The following is a 24,004-nucleotide window of genomic DNA, read 5'->3' as shown; positions in this document are numbered from 1 at the left end:
AAATCATATTCACATATTAAAAATGACTTTATACAAACTAACACACCTGCCCTCACACTGTATTTGCAATTTTGCATCTTGAGGAGATCGACTTCTCCGTGATTAGGAGGGGCTGATCAATCCCAGCATGCACTGAGGCAAGGGTGACTTAAATGCCCTCAGGCTGTGGGAGGATATATCAAAACGGAGAAGAGACCAAGCACTGAGAAAACCAATACGCTCTACTAGATGTGGTTTTTATTCAACTCACAGTACATTCTACAGATGCACACGTGTTACATCACCTTAATACAACAGAGTCTTGCAATACCTCCTCTTAAAAATGATGAATTGGTCCTAAAAATATAAAGGAACAAATTTAAAGTCACCAAAACTGTACATTATTAAAAATTCACTTAACACCACATTTGGTTTTCATGTCTTTTTTTTTTCTTTTTTGAAAAAACGTCTCGTCCCTTTAAGTGTAATAAGGAACATCAAAGTTTATTTCCTATCAACGGACTTGAGTTCAGTGTAAGAAACAAGTTTAAATAAAACCTGGACTGTGGAGTCAACCTGTCGCCTTCATAGCACACCAACCCTGCCGCGCAACATCGTACATTGGCCCTTGAACAGCAAAAAACAAAATCAAACAAAAAAACAAACAATAAAAAGGAATGTAACTAGGCAATGATGTGCCCAGTGCTTCATTATCTGAACTCCTCTGCAATTCTAGTCTTTAAAATGAGAGGATTTGATACCTCACATATAACCACCTTTCGATTATTATTCTTTTGCCTGGTCAGACGAGTTGCAGACAAAACGTGGATCAATCACTCAGCTGCAATTTTTGAAGCTGCAAAAACACCGTCTTGTCTTGAGGAAATTTCTTTTTTATAGTATATAAGAGCTGAATTTCAGTGTGTGTCGTGTTCTCAAAACAGACTATTTAATATCTAGGTGCTAAAACCGCAGTAGCATCCTCTCAAGGTCGTGACAGAGACCAGGTGCAGCTAGCTGATTATTTACTCTGGACAGGAGGGACAGTGAAACATTAAGAGTCTTTAGCTCAGACTGACTGACCAACATTAAAAATCCTCCAGTTTCAGAAACCAGTGTCTTTCACACAGCAGCAAAAGGTGGGTATGTGTGTGAAATCATGTGCATGTTGTGTGTGTGTTGGTGAAAAGTGTATGTGTGCGTGCAAGACTTTAAGTGGAGGTTATACAACGTCTACTTGTGACAGTCCAAGAACAGATTCCTTTTAGTTTAACTGGCCTTTTCATAAATCGTCTAGACATCTCTATAAGGTAATCTGTACACATTCACTACAAGCTATTGCTATTAAATAATCCCAGCTATTGTAATCTTTATATATATTTATATATAGAATATATAATAAAAAATATATTGAGCAAAAAAATTACTTCTAGGCATAAGACCACGTTACATTACATTTCCATTGAACAGGTAAGAAATGGCCCAAGCTCTGTGAAGAGTTTTGATCCATTTTGTCGTTGAGCGGTGCTAAGCAGGTCCAGTATGCAGCGGTTCGGCTGCAATAGTGTGATCAGTCCCTGACCTTCGGTACGAGTCTGAGAGCCAAAATACTCAGGGCCTGAGACCGTGTCGTCACCCCACAGCAGGGCTTGACCAAAGGCCTCGCTACGACGTGGGGCTGGTGAAAGGACGTGACAGGAAAACACAATCGGGGGGCAGATGAGGGGGTGAAGATGAGGAGACATGAAAGAAGGGAGGAGAAATGAGGAGAGACATGTTCTCACTCTCTGTGATGAGGGGCGGGGGGCTCGGGGGGGAGGGGGAGGGAGGGAATGGGTACAAGTTCAAGCCAGTTCAGCTGTGGGCCTCGAAAAGATTCGGCCAGTAGAGGAAACAATAACAGACAAATAGCCAAAATCTATACATATATACCTATACATGAGAGAATACACGTGGCTGGAAGAACCTCCAGACAGTCTTAGCAGTAAATGGAGAGAGAGAGTGTGTGACTGGGACGGTGACAGCACCAACAGTCTACAGCCCCACCATCAGGGGGAACGACGCAGGTTCCTATTTGTCCTTGTTTGCGTAGAACTCTGCCCAGCGGTTCTCGAAGAAACGCCTCATGGCGTGTCCGGCCATCCCCACCTCCGACGTGTCCTCGTTGAACAGCTCGCAGTTGTTGAAGACCAGCTGAGCGTCTGCTGCGAACTCCTCGCAGCTGCAATACCTGAGGCGAGAAAACAGGAAGACGGAGAGAGAGAGAGAGAGAGAAGGCTGATGTTTAAAAATGACCAGAGAGAAACAATCCTTGTCCAGTTGGGAAGGTTTAAAAATACAGAAAATATTCTCCAAAGTGGGGGTGTATATATCTTTTATAAATGTGTAAGTATGGATTCTCACTAAGTAATAAACAAAGAAATATATCTGGGAAAAGTGTAAAACATTTATCAGAGGAAGAAAATAGCAATAAATTGCAATAAACACAGAAAATAAGTAGAAAACAGCTTTGTTTCTTGTTCTGTAACCTCTCTGTGACCATAAATAGATGTTATTTTTGCATCTTCTTGTTTCTTGTATTTTAGTTGACCTCTGGATTTTTGCCTTGTTTATTGCATTTTTGAGAATGAATGCTGCTGAACCACTGCTTTATATTATTTCTGTATCCAAGTGTACAAGATTTTTTACACAAATGTGTAAAAGAAAAGATGATTTTTGAAACACACTGATCACATGGACGCCCACATGGGACTAATATTTTCGTAATGTTTTTTTTCCTCCCCTTATTTCCTCAGAAAGGTCATGAAAAGTACCAGAGCGGATGTTTTTCACCTTTCCTCAGGCAGCCCTGAACTTATTGTGCAAGAGAGTAAATAATTCAATTTGTAATTTATGTATTTATTAATATTATTTCTTTTCTGCTTACCCTCCCTGTAGCAGTCTCTCTCTCATGGTGAGGAAGTCCATGGGGTTCTTGATGATGCGGCGGTATCCTGGCACCAGCCGTGGGTTGACGGGTTCAAGGAAGGGCCAGGCGTCTCCATGAGCCTCCATCTCCATGAGAATGATCCTGGCAGGAAATGAAATAAAAACCAATTAACATAAATCTATTGTAGAGTGACATGTTTTTTTTACAGACTTTTAAATCCCTAAAATGATCATTCTACATGTGAATTTCTCATCATCAGCTACGATGGTTAAGTTTTCTCACTCGCAGAACGTGAGGTCAGGCTGGTTGCGGGTTGTCATGCGACGGCGTTTGGCGCTGCCACTTTCGCCGGAGTTACGGGAGGACGAGGGGGTTGCCACGACGTCTTTGTTCCGCGTCGCCATGCCAGAGCTGCGTCGTGCTGATGCCTCGTCTTCGGAGCTGTCGTCTTCGTATCTCCTCTTTTTCACCCTGACCCTTGTTTTCGACAAGCGCGGTGACTCATCCTCCTCCTGAGAGACCGGAGAGAGTGAAGGAGGAAGCGGAGAGTGAGTTAATGAGGGAACGAAGTAGAGCAGAACTGAAAATTACCTGGAACAGATGCTGCAAAAATGCGGAGATTCGTAACAGCACTTGGTTTTTATTCAGTTTTGAAGTGGCTGCTAAGTACAGAATCACAGGTCTGGTTCTTACCCTGGCAACGCAAGTAGGACAAAACCAGTCTCCCTCTGGCACCTGGGTGATTTTGGGCCTGAGGCAGTACATGTGGCAGCCACGATCACAGCCGTCACATAGCAACAGGCACTCGTCATTGTCTCCTTTCCTGCAAACCTGGCAAGTCTAGAAAAACGGAGATCACAGGAAAGACATGCTTATTGTCAAAATAACTTTTACGTTACTTTGTGCCGGGTTTTATTTAGTTTTATTTGTTAGGATCCCCATTAGCTGTGCTTTAGAGCACCGCTAGTCTTCCTGGGGTCCACATTTGAAACCAGTACATTTAAACATACATCTACAATCACAACACGAAAAAGACAAGACAAGTCAACAAAAACTTAACATTAAATCTGCACAATCGGATTGTCATCTACATCAAAGAACGTATGTAAGATACTCCAATGTCTATGGATATTCTCATTCATCCAGGTCGTTGTTCTTTTCTGGGCAAATTGAATCGTAGACAACTGGACTTGTATTTGTCTGGGATTTCGTACTAGTTGGACAAAGACAGTGTGGAGTAAGTAAATACCTGGGTCTTACTCCACTGTCTTTGTCTAGCTAGTGCGGACTAGTTGCGTATAAACTGATGAAGCCCCTTGGATAAAAGGCGAAACGTCTTCCCAGACAAATACAAGTCCAGTTGCCTACGATTCAATTTGCCCAGAAAAGAAGATACTCCAATGTACAGTGGTAATAAAATAAAATAAAATAAAATAAAAGGGTAAAACAAATGAAAATGACAACAAGAAAGCCTACGACCGTACATAAAACTGGGTCTTCACCAAAGAGTCACAGTCAAGTCAGATGAAGTTCCTCACCACTTTAGTCACAGATCTCTCCCAGGCGATGGCCTTCTCCAGCTGAACCATGCACAGACAGAGCTGAGGGGCGCTGCGAACGCGGTCCAGAGCCTGCCGCCATGTTCGAAGGCGAGATGTGATTTCGCTTTCCAGACTGTGGAGAAAATAATTGGAAATAAGATAAAATAAGAATAAAGTACTGTACACACTATGGGTCTCATTCATGAAACGTGAGCAGCACGGATTTGTGTGTAAACCCTGAGCAGCGCAAATTTACGTGGATTTCCGCATTCATCAATCTTTTAGTAGTGCTGATTTTTTCGTAGCTACTCACGAAATCTACACCTGCTCCGGACTGTGTGTAGCGCTTGTGTAAATGTAGGAATGCAAATAAATACTGCTTGTCACTGTTGAAAATTACAATTTTAATCCGTATTACTCTCTCTCATGTTCAAAATACGCCGACGCCTTTGAAACATGTAATTTAAACATGACAAACAATTAGAAATATTTGGAGAGAGAGGGATCGGACACGCACAAACACGTCAAGGCTCCATCTTATGATGAAAATAATCTGATATAAAACCGGAAAAACTTTTTTGTGTTGCAACACGCTCGGTGGGCGCACACTTCACCCTGCGCTGCAGCGCAGTCGGCACCGGTTTGGATGGAGCTGTGACAGACGGCTGGTGCTTCTGTAACAATATAACCTGCCTATATAACTTCATGTGTTGATACAACCATGTTCCTCTACAGCTGAGGCTGTGAAGAGACTCCTCCTCCCGTCGCTGCGTAACTCTGTAGTTTTTTTTTTTCTCATGTTTCATATCGAACTATTCTGGCTTTACTTCTTAAACGGTTCTTTAATAAACCAAGGATACTTAATTCACTAAATCTGTTTCTTCCCTCCACGCCTTTGACCTGCTCCAGTCACACCACCACTAACAGAAGAGAATTAAATATTTTTTCTGGACTCCACTTCACCCAAAATGACTTTGATCCGCGATCTCTCTCTCTTTTTTCTCTCTCTCTCTTTCCTCGTTTGCGTCATGGCCGCAGGTGAACAGGTTGCACCTACCTCCTAATATGGTGGTCAGGATCTCCTTATATGGCTATTCATGTATGGAGATCTATGCTAATTGCTGATCACCGGGGGCGTGTTGTTAGTTTACGATGGGTTGGCATTCATCATCTTACACACGTGTTTACGATCAAATCTGAGTTTCCCGCACCGTTCATGAATCCGGAGTAGAGTTCTAGTAACGTGAGCTTTTATGTGCAAATCTACACACAGATTTACTCACGTTTCATGAATGAGACCCTATGTACGGATGTGAAGATGTGAAGACCGCATGCCAAACCCCCCGGCCGTTCTCCTCACCTGATGACGTCCATGGGATGCTCTTCTCCCGGCGTGGGGGTGAGAGGAGCGAGGCGCATCACCTCCGCCGGGTTCCACAGCGGCTCCTTCAGGTAACGCCTCTCGATGTTTCGCTCGAGGTTCGCCAGCCGCAGCACGGCCAGGTCCAGAGGGTGCGTGGCGATGCGAGGCAGGCCGGACCACTCCTTCTTGGTCCGCACGATCCAGTCGTCGCGTGGGTCGGCGTCGTGCTCGTAGTACTGGAGGTCGTCCCGTGTGGAGTCTGGGTCTGGGATCGTGTAGGGCTGAAAAAAACAGGCAGGATGAATGAAGACAGGAGGAGATTAAACAACAACAATCACAACGGGAACTACAAAAGGAATTATGCTTCATGTTGTTCATGTTTTTACCCAAGAGGATTTGTGTTAATCCTGTTGTCCTTCTGGGTCAAATTGACCCAATCTGTTTCTTTCCTTACCTTCGTCCTTACTTCCTCTTCTTCCTTCCTCTTTTGATCCAATTGACCTGATCTGTTCCCTCCCTCCATCTTTCTTTCCTTCCCTTTTCCCTTCTTCTTCCTTCCTTGAACAAATCTGTTCCCTCCCTCCATCTTTCTTTCCGCAATCCTTTTCCCCTCCCTTCCTTCCTTCTTTCTTCCTTCCTTGAACAAATCTGTTCCCTCCCTTCCTTCCTTCTTGTTTGACCCAATTAACCCAATATGTTCCCTCCCTCCTTCTATCTTTCCTTCATTTTTCCCTTCCTTCCTTCTTTCCCTTCATCCTTCCTCCCTTCCTTCCTTCCTTCCTTCCTTCCTTGACCCAGGAGGACAACAGGAGGGTTAAAGTTTTAGTGGTTACCTGGAATTCAGCCAGCGGTGTCTCTGCGTTAGTTTCAGCATCGTTCACTGCGCTCTGAGGAGGAGCCTTGAAGAAACATAACTGTAATTTAGTAACTTTTTAAAAATATTTGATTGATTTTTACTTATTACATTGCAGCTTCATAATATTATTGCCAAAAGAAGCAGATTTTCTGTTTCATTTTGTTTGTTTTGATCGGATTACATGTACAGGTGCATCTCAATAAATTAGAATATCATGGAAAAGTCTCACTCAGTAGTTCAAGTCAAGTATTGAGTGCATATAGATGGACATACTTTTCAGAAGGCCAACATTTCCGTATTAAAAATGCTTTTTTAATATTAAAATTTTTGGAGATATTGTATTTTAGGTCTTCATTAAATGTGAAGCCATCATCTCTCTGTATTTGTCTAGACAAACTGTATTTGTCTAGACAAATACAAGTCCAGTTGCCTTTGAGATAACGATGACCTGGATGAATGAGAATATTCACAGACATAAGCCATAATCATCAGAATTAAAAGAAATTAAATAAATAAAGAAATGAAACATTTCATCCTGTGTGTAATGGATCTATACAATGTATTAGTTCCACCTTTTGGATTGAATTACTGACATAAATGAGCTTTTCTATGATATTCTAATTTATTGAGATGCACCTGTACCATGCACAATAGTGATTTCTCACCTTCATGTGGAGGTCGGCAGCGATGACCCGCTGCTCCAGATCTTCCACCCACTGCAGGGCGCTGATGTCCGTCTCCACGGCTTTCTCCTGCACCTGCCACGGCTGCTGCAGAGCCTCCAGCAGCACGTCTTTCTGCTCTACCTTTAACTCAAATATTGGGTCTAGCCAGAAAACAAACAACACAGGACCAGTTTTAGGAAGAACAAGGGGCGACAGGAGAAACACAACCGAGATGATGGTGTTCAACAACAAACGCTCACCGTTGATAGGTTTGGTGCACATCTCAGCTAAGCTCTCCATATGTTTGGCCAAATGTTTATGAAGCACCTTCTCCCTGATGCCTCTTGGATGAAGGGCCTGTAAGGTGTGATACAGCTCTTCTGGGTCCTTGATCCACCACCATCCACGCACCATTGCTAAAAAAAGAAAGCATTATTTTTTTTACACCACATGTCAAGAGCAGCAATTTATAAAACCTCAGGATCAGCGCTGAGATAAGTTATAGTTTAGGAATCGCAGCAGTCAAAAATAAATAAATAAAATCTCAGACAGTTTGCTCATGTCGCTGTTTTTAACTACTTACATGCAGGAATGGGTTTGACCACCAGCTGTGTGAAATACTGCTGCTCCAGCTCCTGGAACACAGAGTTGGGAGGACGGCCGCGGCGTTTCGCTGCCGCCCGTGGCCCTCTGCGGGCGGGACTGCTGCCTCTGCTGCCTCTCCTCCGCCGGCGAGTTGGCCTGGCAGGTGTGGCGGGGGCAGCTGGAGCGGCTGGAACAGCTGGAGCAGGAGGGACGGGAGCTGGAACAAGCTGAGGGAGCAGCGGCGGGGCACCAGCAGGAACGCCACCGTCCTGTGGTGTCGCTGCGGTCACAGGCTCAGCAGGCACCAAGCCAGGCAAAAGTGGGTCAGGCTGAAGGGTGAGAGAGATCGTTTCAATTAATATTCATCACAGAATACTTCAAGTGTATTGACACAGCATAATTAAACGTATTTGTATCGATTGTGGTGGGCAAACCTGCAAGAGTGGAGCAGCGAGCGCAGGCAGAGTGCTTGGGATCTGAGGGAGGAGTTTGGGGGGCGAGCTGGGTGAGGCGGGGATCTGGGGCTCAGTGAGAGAGTTGTCATCACACGGTTGTTTGGGAAGCAGGTTGAACCACTGTCCCTGTTTCTCCGCCATCTCCTTCACACTCTCCTCCGGCCGGTTGCCCTCTGGAGCGTCACCTGCTGCCGAACACGTGCCGTTGGTCACGGCTTCCTGCGAGTGGCTGAGCCAGCTCTGGAAAGCCGCCTGAGTGAGGTCTTGTGTGGCACCGTTCGGCGACCCCGGCCCGTCTTCGCCTCCAGACCTGACGCTACTTCGACGCCTGCGGCGGATCTTTGCTGTGCGGAGGTGAAGCTCCACTTCTGGTTTTATTTTTCGGGGCCGACCCCTTCCTCTCGGCCTGCTCATGAGGGACGCAGTGCCGGGGAGGGGGTCCTCTTCTGGAGACAAGGCCTGGCCCTGCGCGGGGGTCGCAGAGGAGGGAGAGGAAGGAAGAGTAGCCGGGGGAGTGGTAGGCGTGGGGATCTCTTCAACTTTGGGTTCCTTTTTGAGGAAGGTGACTGGCACCTCAGCTACAAGGACATCTCCTGAAGCTGCAAGATAGAACACAAGGAGGAAAATGTGTTTAAAAGCGACAGGCCAAAGGTTGCACAATGTCATAATTTAAATTCACTCAAACTCCAACCAAAGTACCAATTTATCTCCGTCCAAACTACCACAACTGAAAAAGCACATAAACAAGAAAACAATGTTGTACATCGGGCATGTGTGAGCTGGTGTAAACAGGAAGCAGATCATCTTCTTATCTCAGCAGTTGGTTAGTTGCGAAAAACACGACAAACGAGGGAACGTACAAAGAACTGCAGAGTTAAAATGTTGATTTTAACAACAGCCGCTCGAGAAGACGACAAGGTACATCATCTACAGTACATCATCGTTTCTGCAGGTTGTTGTCTGTCCAAACTACAATGCAGCCCTGGAGTTTTGAAACTAAAACAGAGCCAGCAGCGTTTCTACAATTTCTGTGTGAAAACTTTGCAGTAGTGTGGACGGGAGGCGAAAACGTACCAAAAAGAGATGCCTTTTAAAAAAGAAAACAAAAAGTTGTGTGGTTCTGTAGCCATAGACTCACTTAAAAGATCTTCTGGACCCTCGACTAGAACTCCTCCGAGGTGAGGCAAGGCCATGTATCGGCGGCGGTAACGGTCCTGACCCAGTAAAATGGCCCGCATGGAATGAGACGACTGTAGCAGCTTTTTACGGAAAAATGCTTGGCGCTGTGGAGATGCAAGGACAGAGGAACGTTAAACACAACAACACAACCCAGGACGTATGAAGCACCCTGGCTGCATAGCTTCGGTCTTACCTTGGTTAGCTTATCTATCTGCCTTTCGAGCTCTGGAATGCTTGCATTCGTAGGACTCTCGTTCTGTGGCGGGAAAGAATTTAAATCAAACACAGAAATGATGAAGTTCTCATTCAAAAGAAATAAAAAATAAAAAAAACCTAAACACCAGAGGAGGTATACGTACATCACTGAGTTTGGGCTCTTCTTTGCGGTTACGCCGGTTGCCTCTCTCCAGGACCACACTGTCCTCCAGACTGAGGTTCTCCTCCTCGGCCACTCTGGCGCTGCGCCTTCTCTCCTCAAAACACAGCTCTTCCTCTGAGCGTCCTGTGCGACGTGCTAGTATCACCTTCAGTCTGGCACACAACCAATCGGAACAATCAGGATCAGTCAACAAGTCACATAGCTCTTCGTTTTTGACTGATAATAGATCAGAGTAATATTGTTAAAGGGATAGTTCAACATTTTTGGCAAATTGGAGCTTGTTTTAGAGGCAAATGCAGAGACTGCTTGCTGAAAAACTGCCGATGCGCGTTCCTGTCGAGGGCTAGCAGTCTCTGCATTTACCCCGAAAACAACTCTGTCTCGTAACGTTCTGTTATTATCTTATAGCGTGGTGAATGTGCAGGTCACAACTTGTCCAACAGAGCGTTTTGGAGTTGTTGGATTGTGTATTTGATGAGGGAAACCAAGAAATCCCATGAGCCTCCGTAGCGTAGCTCTGAGCAGCTTGCGGCTCTGCTCCGCCGTTCTAAAAATAGCTTGCATTGACAAATAATGGTAACAAACCTCCTGCTATGACTATAGTGATTATGACAATGGGCTAATTTGCGAAAATGTTGAACTATCCCTTTAACATGTCTGCTTTACAAGAGATCTTACTTGCGCAATTTCCCCTCAATGATCCACTTGTTCTTCCTGTAGGTTGCCATGTTTTCCAACGTGCTGTCAATATCACTGGAATAAAAAAAGATGCATACGTTAACAAAGTAACAGACATGTGGAAACATACTTTTCCGTTCAAGAGTGGTTCAAGAATGAAAATCTACTCAATATTGGCCTAACCTTGTCACAATGTTACTGCTGTTAAGCTCTTCCACCACGAAACCCAGGATGGCTGCTTTGATGTCCGGAGAGAGCGCATGAAATGTTTTGGTCCTCAGCGTGTTGCACACCTCCGTCTCATAACCATGAGATTCCAGAAAGATGCGGAGTACTTCTGAAATCGTGCTGCGGTTCAGCTCCAACTCAACCAGCTTGTCTCCGAGGATCTTCACAGACTGGAGGTTGGAATGGAAAGTTGGAGAGTGCAATGTGTATATTAGAATCCAGATTATACATCAGGGGATAGTATTAATGGAGAAAATGACACACAGCGCTGCAAATGAATCAATCTGCTGATTATTTTCTTGATTGTTTCGTCAGTGAAATGTCAGGAAGATAATCAGATTTACTGGGAAAGCGGTAAATCCTAACACTGGAGAAGCTGAAACAAGTGAATGTTTGTTCGATGACTGAACGTTTCAGCTCTAATCACACACCTGATAATATGACGGCAAGCCTGGATCATGGAGCGCTGCTTCCACCAGCTTGATCAGCAAGTCCTGCACTTCTCCCTGGCTGTCGCCCATACCTAGCAGGCCCTCCTGCAGGGTAGCAAGGCTGGGGACGTCCTTGGGTATATTCAGGCCGATCACCTTCCCGTAGCCGTGAAGGAACTCGACCACGGCCAGGCAGTGGGCGAAGGCCGTGCCAGAGAGAACCACGCCAGGAATACGGGACAGCTCTGGCAGGGGCTGGTGGAGACAAATACCCAAGGTCATGATCAAACTCACAAAACCTCAGTGTCGCCATCAGTGATGATTTGAACAGATTGGGTTTATAATAAAAGGGATAGCTCAACATTTTGGCAAATTGCCCCTTTGCCATAATCCCTTCTTGGTTTTCTTCATCAAATACACAATCCAACAACTCCTAAACGCTCTCATGGACAAGTTGTGACCTGCACATACACCATGCTATGAGATAATAATATGACGTTACGAGACAGAGTTGTTTTGGAGGTAAATTCATGCAAAACCGCTGATGCGTGTTCCTGTCGAGGGCAGTTTTTCGGCAAGCAGTCTCTGCATTTCCCTCTAAAACAACTCTGTCTGGTAACGTTGTGTTATTATCTCATAGCGTGGTGAATGTGCAGGTCACAACTTGTCCACCAGAGCGTTTTGGAGTTGTTGGATTGTGTATTTGATGAGGGAAACCAAGAAATCCCATGAGCCTCCGTAGCAGCGTAGCTCTGAGCAGCTCGCGGCTCTGCTCCGCCGTTCTAAAAATAGCTTGCACCGACAATTAAAGGTAACGAACCTACTCAGGGTTTCTGCAGGTACCAGCAAATCTAATTTAATACTTTTTAATGCCCTTTTTAATGCCATTTCAAACATATTTAATGCCCGTGACTGCAAATACTATACGTGTGCATACATACACCCAACTACTTGGTTCTGCATGTTTATCACACCAATAGGGCTGCACCGACTGAAATTTTCTGGCAGATCACCGAATTTTAAATTTCTTCACCCACGTTTAATTTTACTGTAAATTAACTGTATAATCCCCCTATTCTTCTGCTCTTTGTGCTCTATAGGGATGTAATGATAACAAAATCTCATAATCAATTTTTTATACATTTTTTAATGCCTTTGAGAATCAAATGTAATGCCTTTTAATGCCATTCAAGGCCTTAATTTTAGCAAAATATATTTAATGACTTTTAATGCTTTTTAATGACCTGCAGAAACCCTGCTACTGCTGTGACTGTAGGGATTATGGCTATGGGCCAATTTGCCAAAATGTTGAACTATCCCCAAAATGTTGAACTATCCCTTTAAAACTCACTTTGAGGTCTGTAAGACACATGTCCTCCGTGGGCTTCTTCAGCTCCTCTGCAATCAGCTGCTGCCTCTTCCGTTCCTCCAGACGTCGCTGGGCCTGCGCTCTCCTCTCTGCCGCCCTCTTGGCCGACAGAGCAGCCTGAGCGGCCGCCTCCGCCTCTGCTTGAGCTTTAGCCAGAGCCTTCGCTTTACTCCGAGCTCCCAGTACCCTCTTCCCCTGGGCTATCCTCTCCTCGTCCGTCTGCCGGACAGGTGGAGCGACCGCAACCTTGGCCGACCTTCTGCGGCCGGGCTTCTTGGGCTCCGCGGCGGCGGGCTCTGATGCTGGCTGTGGGACCGGCGGGGCAGCTGGGTCTGTTGGTTCAGCCTTCACCTCCGAGCTCTTTGCCTCCTGCTGCTCAAGCTGAATCCAGAAAAAGAAGGAAGAAAAGGTTGAGGGTTGGAAGAGATGTTGCTGAGGATGCAGCTACATTTTTTTTGTGTGTGGTATTCCGCCTTACCTTGGCTTTCTTTTTCTCCTCTCGAATCTTCTTAATCTTAGCATCCTCCCTTCTCTTCATTCTTGCCTATAAAGATGAGCAGCAGCAACATAATCAATAAAAGATTCAAACTGCATTATTAATATCTCAAACTTGGCGCAACTGCGTACCTTTCTCTTCATTTTCTTTTTGATTTTTGCAAGTTTCTCCTTTTCCTCCTCCGTAAGAGCTTCTGAAAAGCAAAAAACAAACGATTACAAACATTACACACAACATCACATATTTCAAAAGTTTGTCTACAGACGAAGCCGCACATCACATCCACTCACCCTTGGCCTCGAGACGCTTCAACAGCTTGGCGTCGACTTTGCTAAGGAGGTCGATCATCTTGGGTTTGGGAGGTCTGCCGGGTCGGCGGGCCTGCCCTCCCCTCACGCCACGAGCTCGGCGGGGTTTCTCTTTATCGGGGTTCGGCGGTCGACCTCGGCGGCCAGTGATGGCCATGATCATAGAGGGAACCTCCTCGTTAGCCAAGAGGACCCACTTCATACCCTGCAACATGAATCCCCATAATGTACTGCTGTGATGATGTGAGGTAACTGCTTAAACTGAACTGCCCCCTTGGGGGACTAATAAAGATGTCTGAGTCTGAACAATTTTACTTAACAGCAATTCAATTAAGCTCATCATTGTGTGTTAATATTGTTTAAATAATTAAATGAGCAGATTTTTTGGAAAATAAACAAACCTCAGGAGTTTCTCTCTCTTCATAGAAGTCTCCAACAGGCATACGTGGGCTGAAGCTGAAGTGCTCTCTGGAGACCACGCTGTCTGTGTGTCTCTTCAAGTACTGAGCCCGGCAATTAGAGGACGGCAGGACAGACAAGAGAAGGAAAGAAAATAATGGTCATTGTTTTGACAACCAGGGCATCATCTGATGTACGCGTCATCGAAAAGCACTGATTTGACAATAATAAAAAAAAAACATTGACTGGTTCAGTTTTTTGTGTGTTTTTTTTCTCATTTCGATCATTTACCTTGACTATTTCTGGGAACTGCTTCATTCTTCTTCCACAAGGAGTGTAATACCAGGTTTCACCCTTCATGCGATTTTCCAATTTCTTCACACGAATCTCCCTCTTCCACCTGTGGAGTTCATTTTTACATTCCAGTCAAACAGTAGCAACAACAACAAAAAAAAACTAGACTTATACACGAATATTGAACACATTTGAAAACTTTTTGAAAACTGATTCACAAATTCAATATTGATAATAACTTATTCTCAACTGTAACAACATTTTTTTTCTCAATAATCACAACCTTTCAATCTCTGAAGGGGAACTCATCAAATGTGCCAATTACGCCCTTTTCTTTTGGCTATCAAGGCAAGGCAAGGCAATTTTATTTGTATAGCCCGTTTTTACAAACAGTTTGTCTCAAAGGGCTTTACAGAGACTAAAATTTGTTTATTTACTGTCAACTACTCTACAAAAGGTGAGTGGATCTCTGACTTAATACATCATTAATTCATAAATTAAGTCTCAAAATGCAACTACAAGGAATATTTACCCGTGCGTCAGAGGGAACTGGACCTGATCCTCCGTGGCAACCCTCCGTCTGTTAGCTTCACCTGTTGAGAAAACCAGATTCAGCATTAGACTCTTAACCCGTCTAATCACAAAACATCACATCACATGAAGTCCTCCCTCCCCGCATCCACAGACACACGACTCCCTTAACCTTCTTCATTACCTGCAGTAGAGCTGTCGTCATCATTTTCATCACCATCGTCAGCAGTCGCTTCGGCATCTTGTTTAGGTTTTTTTGCAGCGTTTCCTTCTTGGTCTTGTTTCTTGGCCCTTTTTGCCTTCTTGGGTTTCTCGAATGCTGCAGCACTGGCCAGAACAGCTTCAATTGTGGCCGTGATGGTGTCGACTTCTTCTGCAGGAGGCCCGGCCGCTCCAGACACATCTGATGGTTCTTTGACATCCGTTTTGAGGGACTTCTTCCTCTTTCTGCCCGTGGGCACCTCCTCAGCCGCCTTGACTTTCTCCACTTTAGGGGCACGAGCACGAGGCTTCCGCTGGTTCTCTGGAGCTTAGAAATAAAAAAAAGGGGGAAGAAATAACTTTAAATTAAAAATAAAACAAACAGCAGGTACCAGCAAATCTAATTTAATGCTTTTTAATGCCATTTCAAACATTTTAACGCCCATGACTAGCAGCAAATACTGTATGTGTGCGTACGTATACTAACCTATATACACACTCAATTACTTGGTTCCGCATGTTTATCACACCATTAATTTCTGTGCAAAATTAATGTTTATATACTAAGAATAAATCGGTAATATTATTCTTCCATCAAAAGTCTTTTTTTGTTTTTTTTAATGCGTCTGGGAATCGAATTTAATGCTTTTTAATGCCATTTAAGGCCTTAATTTTAGCAAAATGTATTTAATGACTTTTAATACAAAAACAAATATATTCAACATATTATTTTGCAGAAACCTATACCTGTTTTAATCCACATTGCCTTAGGAGTTCGAGGTTTGCGTTGTTTCCCTGGGGTTTTCAGAGGTCCTGCCGCAGCCGGCACAATCTGATCAGTAACTGGTTGGAGTGGGTGCACAGCAGGGCTCTCTGCTGGGGTGCTGAAGGCGATGAAGTTCTCATCCCTCATCTTGAAACTTGGCAGAGTCATTGCTTCATTAACAGTGGTCTTAATGCTGATCCGTCCAGCTGAGTCTGGTGTATCTTGCCCTCTGGGCTCCCACTCGACTTCGGGTCCTAATTAAAAGATGAAAAGACTGACATTAAACTGTGCCAGGATGAATTACAATTACAGGGTAATGACATAGAGAAACAGGATGAGCTGTAACTAACTCTATTTCTGATAACGAAAGAAAAAAATATAGAGATAAAGAAAGAGAGTCATGTTATGATAAACCTTCCTACATATCACTGCTTGTAATAATATGATGGTATTTTCGATGATCGTTAATTTTAAAGCTTTACCTCGTTGATCAGCCTGAGACTGAGAGTTGGTCACATCACTCGAGTCAGCAGGGGGCTCCTCCATCTCTGCGGTGTCATTAAGGGAAGACTCCAGCATGGATTCCCCGGTCATCTGGCAGCTGTTCTTGGTCTCCTCTGCCTCAGAGGTTTCCCCCTCCCTGGTGGAGTCCATCGTATCATCTCTGGAGTCGTCCACCGAGAAGCTGCTGTCCCGAGTGGTGTAAAATGACGGTTCCCCCTCAGCATGGGAGGTGCTGTCAAACCGAGTGGAGTCGTCCATGCACGAGCTGTCGCCAGTTAAGAGAGACGTCTTTTCTAAGACTGAGCTGACTTCGAATCTAGACGGGGTGTCGCATGTCGAGGTGTCAAAACTTTCTTCATCAGTCAGGTGGTCCATCCTCGTGCTGTGAAGCTGTGGGGACTTTCTGAGTGGAGTGCTCTCCACCACGGAGTCGTCGTCCGTCTCGCATATGTCACTGATGATGTTTTGCATGTGGTGCTTTTCAAAGTCCATACTCTTTGCCTTTTGATCAGAAGCGACTGTGGTCTGCAAAGGTTTCCCTGGAAGATCAGTGAAGGATTTATCAGAGCAAATTTCAGTTTTATGAGACTCGGTCACTTCCACCTTCTGCGGTGTCCCTGCTGTGCCTGAATCGAGCTGAGGCGGGTGTTCCTCTGGTTTTCCATTTCTTTCATTGCTGAACGCTTTCCTTTCCTCGCTGTCACCGCGGTGTTCTGGCTTGGGAGACGACTGCTTTAGTGCACGAGGAGGAATGGTGAGGGTTGGATGCTGCTCAGAGTGAGAACTTTGGACAGCTCCAGAAGACGTACCCATTGCAGGAGGCAAAGACACCAAGGCAGGAGGGGCGGACACAGGTGCAGTCCTGGAGGCATGAGTGGTTAGAAGAGGTAGGGTAGACAGAGGTTGGACAGTAGGACTTTCATGGGCTGCTAGAGAGGGTACATTCACCTCTCCTGGTGGTGACGGTGCAGTAGAGGCATTCGAAAGACCAGTGTCGACTGCTGAAGGAGCGCGTGTCTGATACTGGGATGCGGGCGCTGGTTCACAAGGTTTACTACCAACTGGTGGTTTAACGGACACAGACATGGAAGATGCAGAGGTTGATAAACAAGAGCCAGGTGGTGTTGAGGATGATATCGGCATTAGAGGTGGAACCAGACCAGCTGATGAGGAATTTGCACCCACGGATGAAGCGGTGGTCATCAATTTTGGGGGTCCAGGCTTTTCAGGCTGAACTCCAGATTGATCGGAAAAGCACGATGACTTAGACCCATGAACCATCTGCTGAAGAGATGAGATGGAAGAAGACGTGGACACTGCGGCAGGCGGAGAGATGGCGGTATGAGATCCGGAGGCTGTTGGAGAAGAAGAGACTGGGGGGAGAGAGGGAACTGCTGCAAGTCTAGGCTCACTGTTAGTTAAAACTTGAGGTGAAGACAACTTTGGAGGTGACGCCAGCAGGTAGGAGGAGGAGGAACCCACTGACAAATGCTTGGATCCAGCCGGGGTTATCTCAGTTGTAGCGGAGGGGGGAGGCCTGAGGCCTTGCACCATGAGGGGAGGTGAGGAAAGCCCATGTGGTGGAGCTGCAGATGGAGCCGAGGATAAGCCGGGAGGTGCTGAGATGTGTGGTGGAGTAGATTCTGCATCAGAGGATGAAACAATCGGAGGCCCGGGGACAGAAATGGGAGATCCAGACACAGCAGGAGCTGCAGAGGCCTTGGAGAGAGACACCGACGCTGCAGGTGATGGAGACAGAGAGAGCTGCGATGACACAAACTGGGGAGCTGGATTAAGATCTCGGACAGGAGATGCCATCTCTGGACACTGCGCTGCTGCTGATTGATCAGAATGCTTTCGATAATCACTTGTAGATCCGACATGAGCTGCAGGAGGTTTGGACTGGTAACTGTCAGTTTTGGGAAGCCTCTGACCAACTGGTGCCCTCTCACTGCCGTTGTAGCTTGTGTCCACTTCCTTGACAGCTTCCCTTGTATGTCCTGAAAGAGAATCAATAAAATAATCAATACTATGATAACAACTTCAGAGGTGGTGATTCCATGATAAAGTTTTCATGCAGAAATACTGATGTAATGAAAATAGCTATCCCTCTGCAACAGTTTACTACCACCGGTCGCACACACTGTAGTACACAGTCTAACAGTGGCATCTGCTGGTGAAAGCATGACACTATCCCACACTCAGTAGGACTGAGCTAATACCAGACATTCACATACAATGTATAATAACAACATGTGTATCTTTAACAATGAATCTGCCAATTCTCAATATTTAGTCTATACAGCGTCACAGAAAAGGTAAAAGTTCACAATTGACCAGAGCCAAAACTAACAAATTAAAATGCCTTTTCTTATCTGTCTCAAACAGCAAAATCAAGCAAGATTCAGTTAATTATCATGTAAGACCAAAACAGCAGATATCCACCCTGAAGAAGCTGGAACCAGCAAAGATTTATCATTTATCAACTACTCAACTTGTGACCAAAATACAGACAGAAAGCCAGTCTTCAAACAAAACAAAATATGAGCAGTCGTGTTGGAAAAAGCTCATTGTTTTAAACTGAATGAAAATAACTGTATTTCAACAACAACTTTGCATAGATGCCATATGAAACTCATGCAACCAGAGGGTGCCATGCCAAACATGTCAAGATTGAGCAAAGAGGAAGAAGGAAGAAGGCAGTTGGGCTAAAAGAGACTCACTCAACTGGTGGCGTTGAATGAAGGAGGAAATGTGTAAGTTTGACTTATGTGGAAGTAAGATTTACGTAGATAGAAAACCAGAAATGCCCACATCTGCAACATTACATAGATGTAATCAAGTACGACGAAAACAATCTACAAAAATGTTAAACTTGAAGTGGTCACCTTGCATGACAGAAGGCATCCCCACGCCGCCATCCCTGCTGTGGCTCTTGGGTGATCCACTGTCCTGCACGGTTGTTGACGGTGACATCATAGGTGCAGGAGTCATCCCCACAGGGAGAGGGCTGCCGCTGCCCCCTCTGCCCAGACTGTGATGCTGAGGGCTGCCACGTGGAGGAGTGAAATTCTGGGCAGCTGGCGGCATCAGCTGAGCCGGGCCTTGAGGCTGCTGCTGCTGCTGCTGCGACTGCTGTGGTGTCTGCTGCTGCTGCTGCTGAGGAGATGAGAGAGTTGGGTGCTGTGGCTGATGCTGGTAGTATGGCATCCCATTAGGCAGCATGCCATAATGCTGTGGAGGTTGCTGGTGCTGCTGGTGGTGGTGGTGGTGTGGGTGGCGGTGGGCGGAGGAAAGGTGCTGCTGCTGTGATGGTTGATGTGGGGGAGGCTGTAAGGACTGCTGCTGCTGCTGCTGGTGATGCTGTGACGGTGTAATCCCAGGGTGCGCCTGACTCTGGTAGCTCCCGTACATGCTGTGGGAGTTGTAACCAATTTGCTGTGGGCCAGGGTTACTCCTGTTCCAGTACTGACTCCCAGTGAGAGGCATGTTTGCTGGGCCTGCCACGGCGGGCTGGTGGGGGCTTTCAATGCCCCCGTTCAGTCGGTACTGTCCGTGACTCTGGAAGTGGTGCTGTGACTGAGGCTGCACCATCCCCGGCGTCGGCTGCTTCTGGTGCATCCCGTGCCCAGGAGAGGCGCCCATGGCCGGACCGTACTGAGGGTGGCCCCCCCACAAGTAGTCATAGCCCATGCTGCTCTGGTGGTGGTTGCTCATGTGTGGGTAAGCGGCTGTTGTTGGGTGGGAACCAGGCACACCGGACCCGTGTACAGTAGTGGCGCCATTCACATTCATCTCGCCATTCATATCTGGTAGAGACAAAAAAAGAGCAGTCGGGTTAAACTGGTTTCAGTCGAGCATGAACAACCATAAGTCAGGTGGAGGGAGGAAGTCGAGCCTGGCTCTATAAAAGTATGAACTTTTCACAATATAAGAAGTGAAACACTTACTCTTCCCCTGCTGAGGAAAACTCATGGAGGACCCGTTAGTATAAAGAGAATCCCCTGAGGAGAGTTTCAGTCCTGAGTTTGCTGAGGAATGGGTGCCATAGTTGAAATGATTATTTGACTCCATCTGAAAAACAAAACGCAAATTAAAAAAATAATAATAATAATCAAAAAATCACTCTTCCAAAAAGCCAATAACATTATTATTACACAAGTTCTGCAATTGCTTAATACGCTTGTGCACGGCTTCACCACATGAAGCACACTGTACATTCATTATTTATTTAATTTTCGTTCATTTTCATCCAAATTTTGTGAAGACAAGTCGACGCTACGTAATACGTACAATTTCTGTCGTAAAAACAACAAAAATGTCTGTCTAATGTGATTTTTTTCAGCTCATGACAGCCACATTTCGCTCCGACATAAACCGTCAAAATGTCGCAGGCCCCGGCAAGCCCTTAATGGACAACCGGAATATTACGATAGGAGCTCATCATCACCGCTGATGAGGCGCTGCTGCTGCTGCTGCTGCTAACGTGAGCCACACAGCCTCCTCAATGAAATCTACCATGATGATACACGCACGGCCCAGCAGGCAGCCAAGAAAAGAAGAAGAGACCGACCGGCCTAACAATGGAGAGAGGATTAGTGAGAATATTTACAGTCACTCCGACGGCCCCACAACACTAACGTTTACACACCACACAGCGTTTTAAAACACCTCCATATCGTCGTCGTAACAAACAAACACACACACAAAGTAGCCAGCTAAATGGATAGCACTTGATTTTCCTAATTCAACCAGGAAGGCCGTTAAAAAAAAAAAAAAAAAAAAAAAAACAGCAGCCGCTAAGTCGCGCTAGCTGTTTGCTGCTCAAACAAACAATTCACTTTAAAGCTGCTTGCTGCTCCTCCGCTGTGCTAACGGCTAATAACTACAGACACCGTTAATATAACGTGAGATAATATATATACATATATATTTCAATATAAACCATTTTAAATTAGGTTGAACTGGTGGTTAAAACATCAACAAGACATTAAAAAACATCCCTCGCTTCACTTCCAAGGTTATTTAGCTAAAGCATCACAATAGAAACCTAGCTAACGCACACTAGCTAGATAGCTAACCGATAGCATAGCATAGCATAGCATAGCATCGTTAACGTTTGTTACCCGGAGAAGAGTGAGTTCAGTACGGGCACTTAAAGCTGCGATGTTAGCCGATAGCCAGCCAGCAGGTACCGCAACCGCGACCAACCACGCTGCTTTGGATCCATAATAACCATTAGCATTAATAATAATAATGATGATGATGATAATATTAATAATAAGAGAGTCCAGCGGGTGGAAAAAAATAAATAAATATCAACCGGGAGTGAATGACGTTACGTTAACTCGCTTATTAACAGATGGAGGCGTGCTCGCTCTCTTTTGTTCACGGGCTAACGTGAGTGAGCTAGCAGCCAGATGAAGTTACATTGTTTACGCACAGACAATTTTTTCCTTTTTTTCTTTTTTGCAGAGCATCATCATCATCATCATCATCGTCGTCCTCCCACACCACTGACACCACCATCAAAAGTTTCGCTGATATATTCCTCCTCACAGAGCTAACCCAACCTTTTTTTTTTAGTTCCTTGGTTTTCGGAGGCGCGGATGCTTGTAAAACCTTCGTCTTAAAAACGGATATGCGGGTGGAGAAGATGGACACACAGCGATAAATAATAAACAACTATTCCCTCTAACCTTTGGGTTTTTAAATTAGCAAACATGGCTGGTGGTGTGGTCCAGTGCAGCCATGATCACAGAACAGCGCGATCGGAGTAAATTTCCCAACAACAACCACGCACACATCCGGTCACATTACTTCGTGATACTTCACAAGAAAACACCCAATAATTATTAAAAAAATAAATAAATAAACAATAATACATACATTATTTTTTGTCATTTAAATGGCCCCGTTGATCTTTTTGCAGTTATTAGTAAAAACAAAACAAAACAAAAAAAACTTTGTAAAATGTTCTGAAAATATAAAAAGTTAAATCACTTATTGTGCAGGAAGAATGTCCCCTGTCACATTAATGTTACTGTACAATTATATGCAAAAGTTTGGGAACTAACATGAAAGAAAAAGAAAGTATAAACTGTGGCACTTTAACAAATGTGGGGGCACCACTGAGTGAGTTCTTAGTAAACACCAGCTGGTGTTCATAAAATAGGCTAGATCATGGTGGCTTTTTTTGAGGGCTTTGAATAACTGCATCCAGAATTTACTTATTATTCTTTTTAAAATGTATTTAGTGGGCTTTATTCTTCACACATGTATACTGTGCCACAAGACTTTTCTTCATCCCTCGCCTCACATTTGGAAATGTACCCTTGCCAGACTTCCACCTTTTTAAAAAAAAGTATTTATTATTATTTATATATTTGGGTTTGCAATTGACAAATAAACTATTATCATTTTAAATTATGCCATTTGTATGATATAGTTTTAAAATTGCCTTACCTTTACAAACTGCAACATGAAAATTATATTTTTACACTGATGCATTAATAATTATTGACTAATATCAATATTATAATGAATCAATTTACACAGTAAGTACTTGAGTATAAGATTTCCAATGCAGGACACATTACATTTCCTCCTACTGGTTTATCAGTAACCTAACAAACTGATAGCCAGTGTTCATACTGATGTGAGTGTATTGCTAAAAGTCTTTCTTTTGCGTACTGTTTTCAAATCAAACAGGTGTGTGAGAAACATAAAAAGCGCCAGTCTGATTAGGTTAATTAGTTTAAGCATCTTTTTAATATTACAAAACAACAACGGACAACATCCAACTATTATCCAGCTCATGGGAACAGACCTACTGGCAAATCTACACTTTTATTTTAATCTGCCTTAATCTGACAACAGGAAATAGGTGTTGCTTACTACAGTCATCTTCTCGGAAATGACAGTGAGGAAATCAGGCCCAAAGAGGAAGTATGCTAATATTCTGGGCCAAGGAGTCTGCAGGTTTCTAGGTCCTAGTGCCTAAAATTGCAGGGTTGAAAGTTACGTTATCACCAAAATGTACTCAAGTAAAGTACTGCATTATAAATCTGATTACTTATATTAAATACAGATTTGACTGCTTTAAACTGCTCTCGGGTTAAAGCAACAGGGACGGGGTCAGTACTGATCCTGAAAACCATTTCATTATAAATATGCCACAGTTATATCAAACATTTCCTCTTTAATGTAATGTAATGGAAGATCTATAAAGGTCCTAATTCATGCAGTTTTCTGAAATATTACAGGCATTGATTAAAAATACACAGTGGCCACTTTATTAGGAACACCTCAAGAAATTCAACACAATGCTGCAATGTTAATAGACTCACAAAAATATGCAAAACGAACAGGGATGCAAAACACCCACTTTCAGATGCAAAACAACTACAGACACATTTAAGTCTGTGTGTTTCGCTGTTTTACTGAAAGGGTTTGAAGCTCATAGTCCCATGAATTGGATGCATTATATTGCATTGTTGACACTATTCTGCCACTGTCATGGAAGAAAATGGGGAGAACATAAAGTCAGGAACAACTGTGAATGTATTAATCCAGCACACCGCCACCACAAACTATAAACCATGTAAAACTATGGTTTCTAGATGACCTGTTGAATTGAAACATATTGTACAGGTGTAATAAATAAAGTAACCACTAAATGTATATTTATGTACAGATGAAATCAAAGATTTTAGGTCATCCTTAGATAAGAAAGATAAGAGTTACACTTACATCTGCAGGCTCAATGCCCAATTTGCTCTCACAACATAATAATGTTGTGTCTCCTAAATTATCCTTTCTTCAATGTTATGGTATTAGACCCGCCTTATATTTTGTAAGAAAATATC

General features: G+C 44.3%; 1 protein-coding gene across 2 annotated transcripts; it reads right to left on the bottom strand.

Moving 5' to 3' along the window:
* Positions 1–1,809: 1,809 nt before the first annotated feature.
* baz2a (bromodomain adjacent to zinc finger domain, 2A) lies at positions 1,810–21,943 on the bottom strand. Of its 2 annotated transcripts, none has more exons than XM_085782567.1 (30): positions 21,836–21,943; positions 20,087–20,210; positions 19,025–19,945; positions 16,115–18,136; positions 15,614–15,886; positions 14,850–15,194; positions 14,667–14,727; positions 14,132–14,240; positions 13,843–13,944; positions 13,424–13,646; positions 13,265–13,326; positions 13,116–13,181; positions 12,620–13,018; positions 11,269–11,523; positions 10,793–11,007; positions 10,610–10,684; positions 9,912–10,083; positions 9,746–9,808; positions 9,512–9,656; positions 8,353–8,972; positions 7,917–8,247; positions 7,594–7,749; positions 7,334–7,494; positions 6,646–6,711; positions 5,810–6,093; positions 4,447–4,582; positions 3,602–3,748; positions 3,191–3,420; positions 2,906–3,049; positions 1,810–2,209 (listed from the first exon to the last, which is right to left on the bottom strand). In XM_085782567.1, the coding sequence occupies exons 2-30, from the start codon at positions 20,208–20,210 to the stop codon at positions 2,050–2,052; spliced, it is 8,067 nt and encodes a 2,688-aa protein (XP_085638693.1). In that variant the 5' UTR covers positions 21,836–21,943; the 3' UTR covers positions 1,810–2,049. The 2 variants fall into 2 exon arrangements, with proteins under 2 accessions (XP_085638693.1, XP_085638694.1); XM_085782568.1 differs by lacking the exon at positions 21,836–21,943 and adding an exon at positions 21,263–21,533.
* Positions 21,944–24,004: the final 2,061 nt, after the last annotated feature.

Source organism: Trachurus japonicus, chromosome 7, assembly GCF_045865225.1.
Source record: "Trachurus japonicus isolate A0001 chromosome 7, Traja_1.0".
Lineage (NCBI taxonomy): Eukaryota > Metazoa > Chordata > Actinopteri > Carangiformes > Carangidae > Trachurus > Trachurus japonicus.
Note: the sequence above shows the minus strand (reverse complement) of the source record. Positions and strands in the feature narration are given on the sequence as shown.

What these genes read in the sequence shown, in the direction of transcription:
- baz2a (XM_085782567.1), bottom strand. Translation starts at nt 20,210, where the DNA reads ATGGAGTCAAATAATCATTTCAACTATGGCACCCATTCCTCAGCAAAC. An exon ending in AGTTCCCAGAAATAGTCAAG is followed by an intron (nt 13,945 to 14,131) that starts GTAAATGATCGA and finishes TGCCGGGCTCAG; the next exon opens with TACTTGAAGAGACACACAGA. An exon ending in CTGCCGACCTCCACATGAAG is followed by an intron (nt 6,712 to 7,333) that starts GTGAGAAATCAC and finishes TGTTTCTTCAAG; the next exon opens with GCTCCTCCTCAGAGCGCAGT.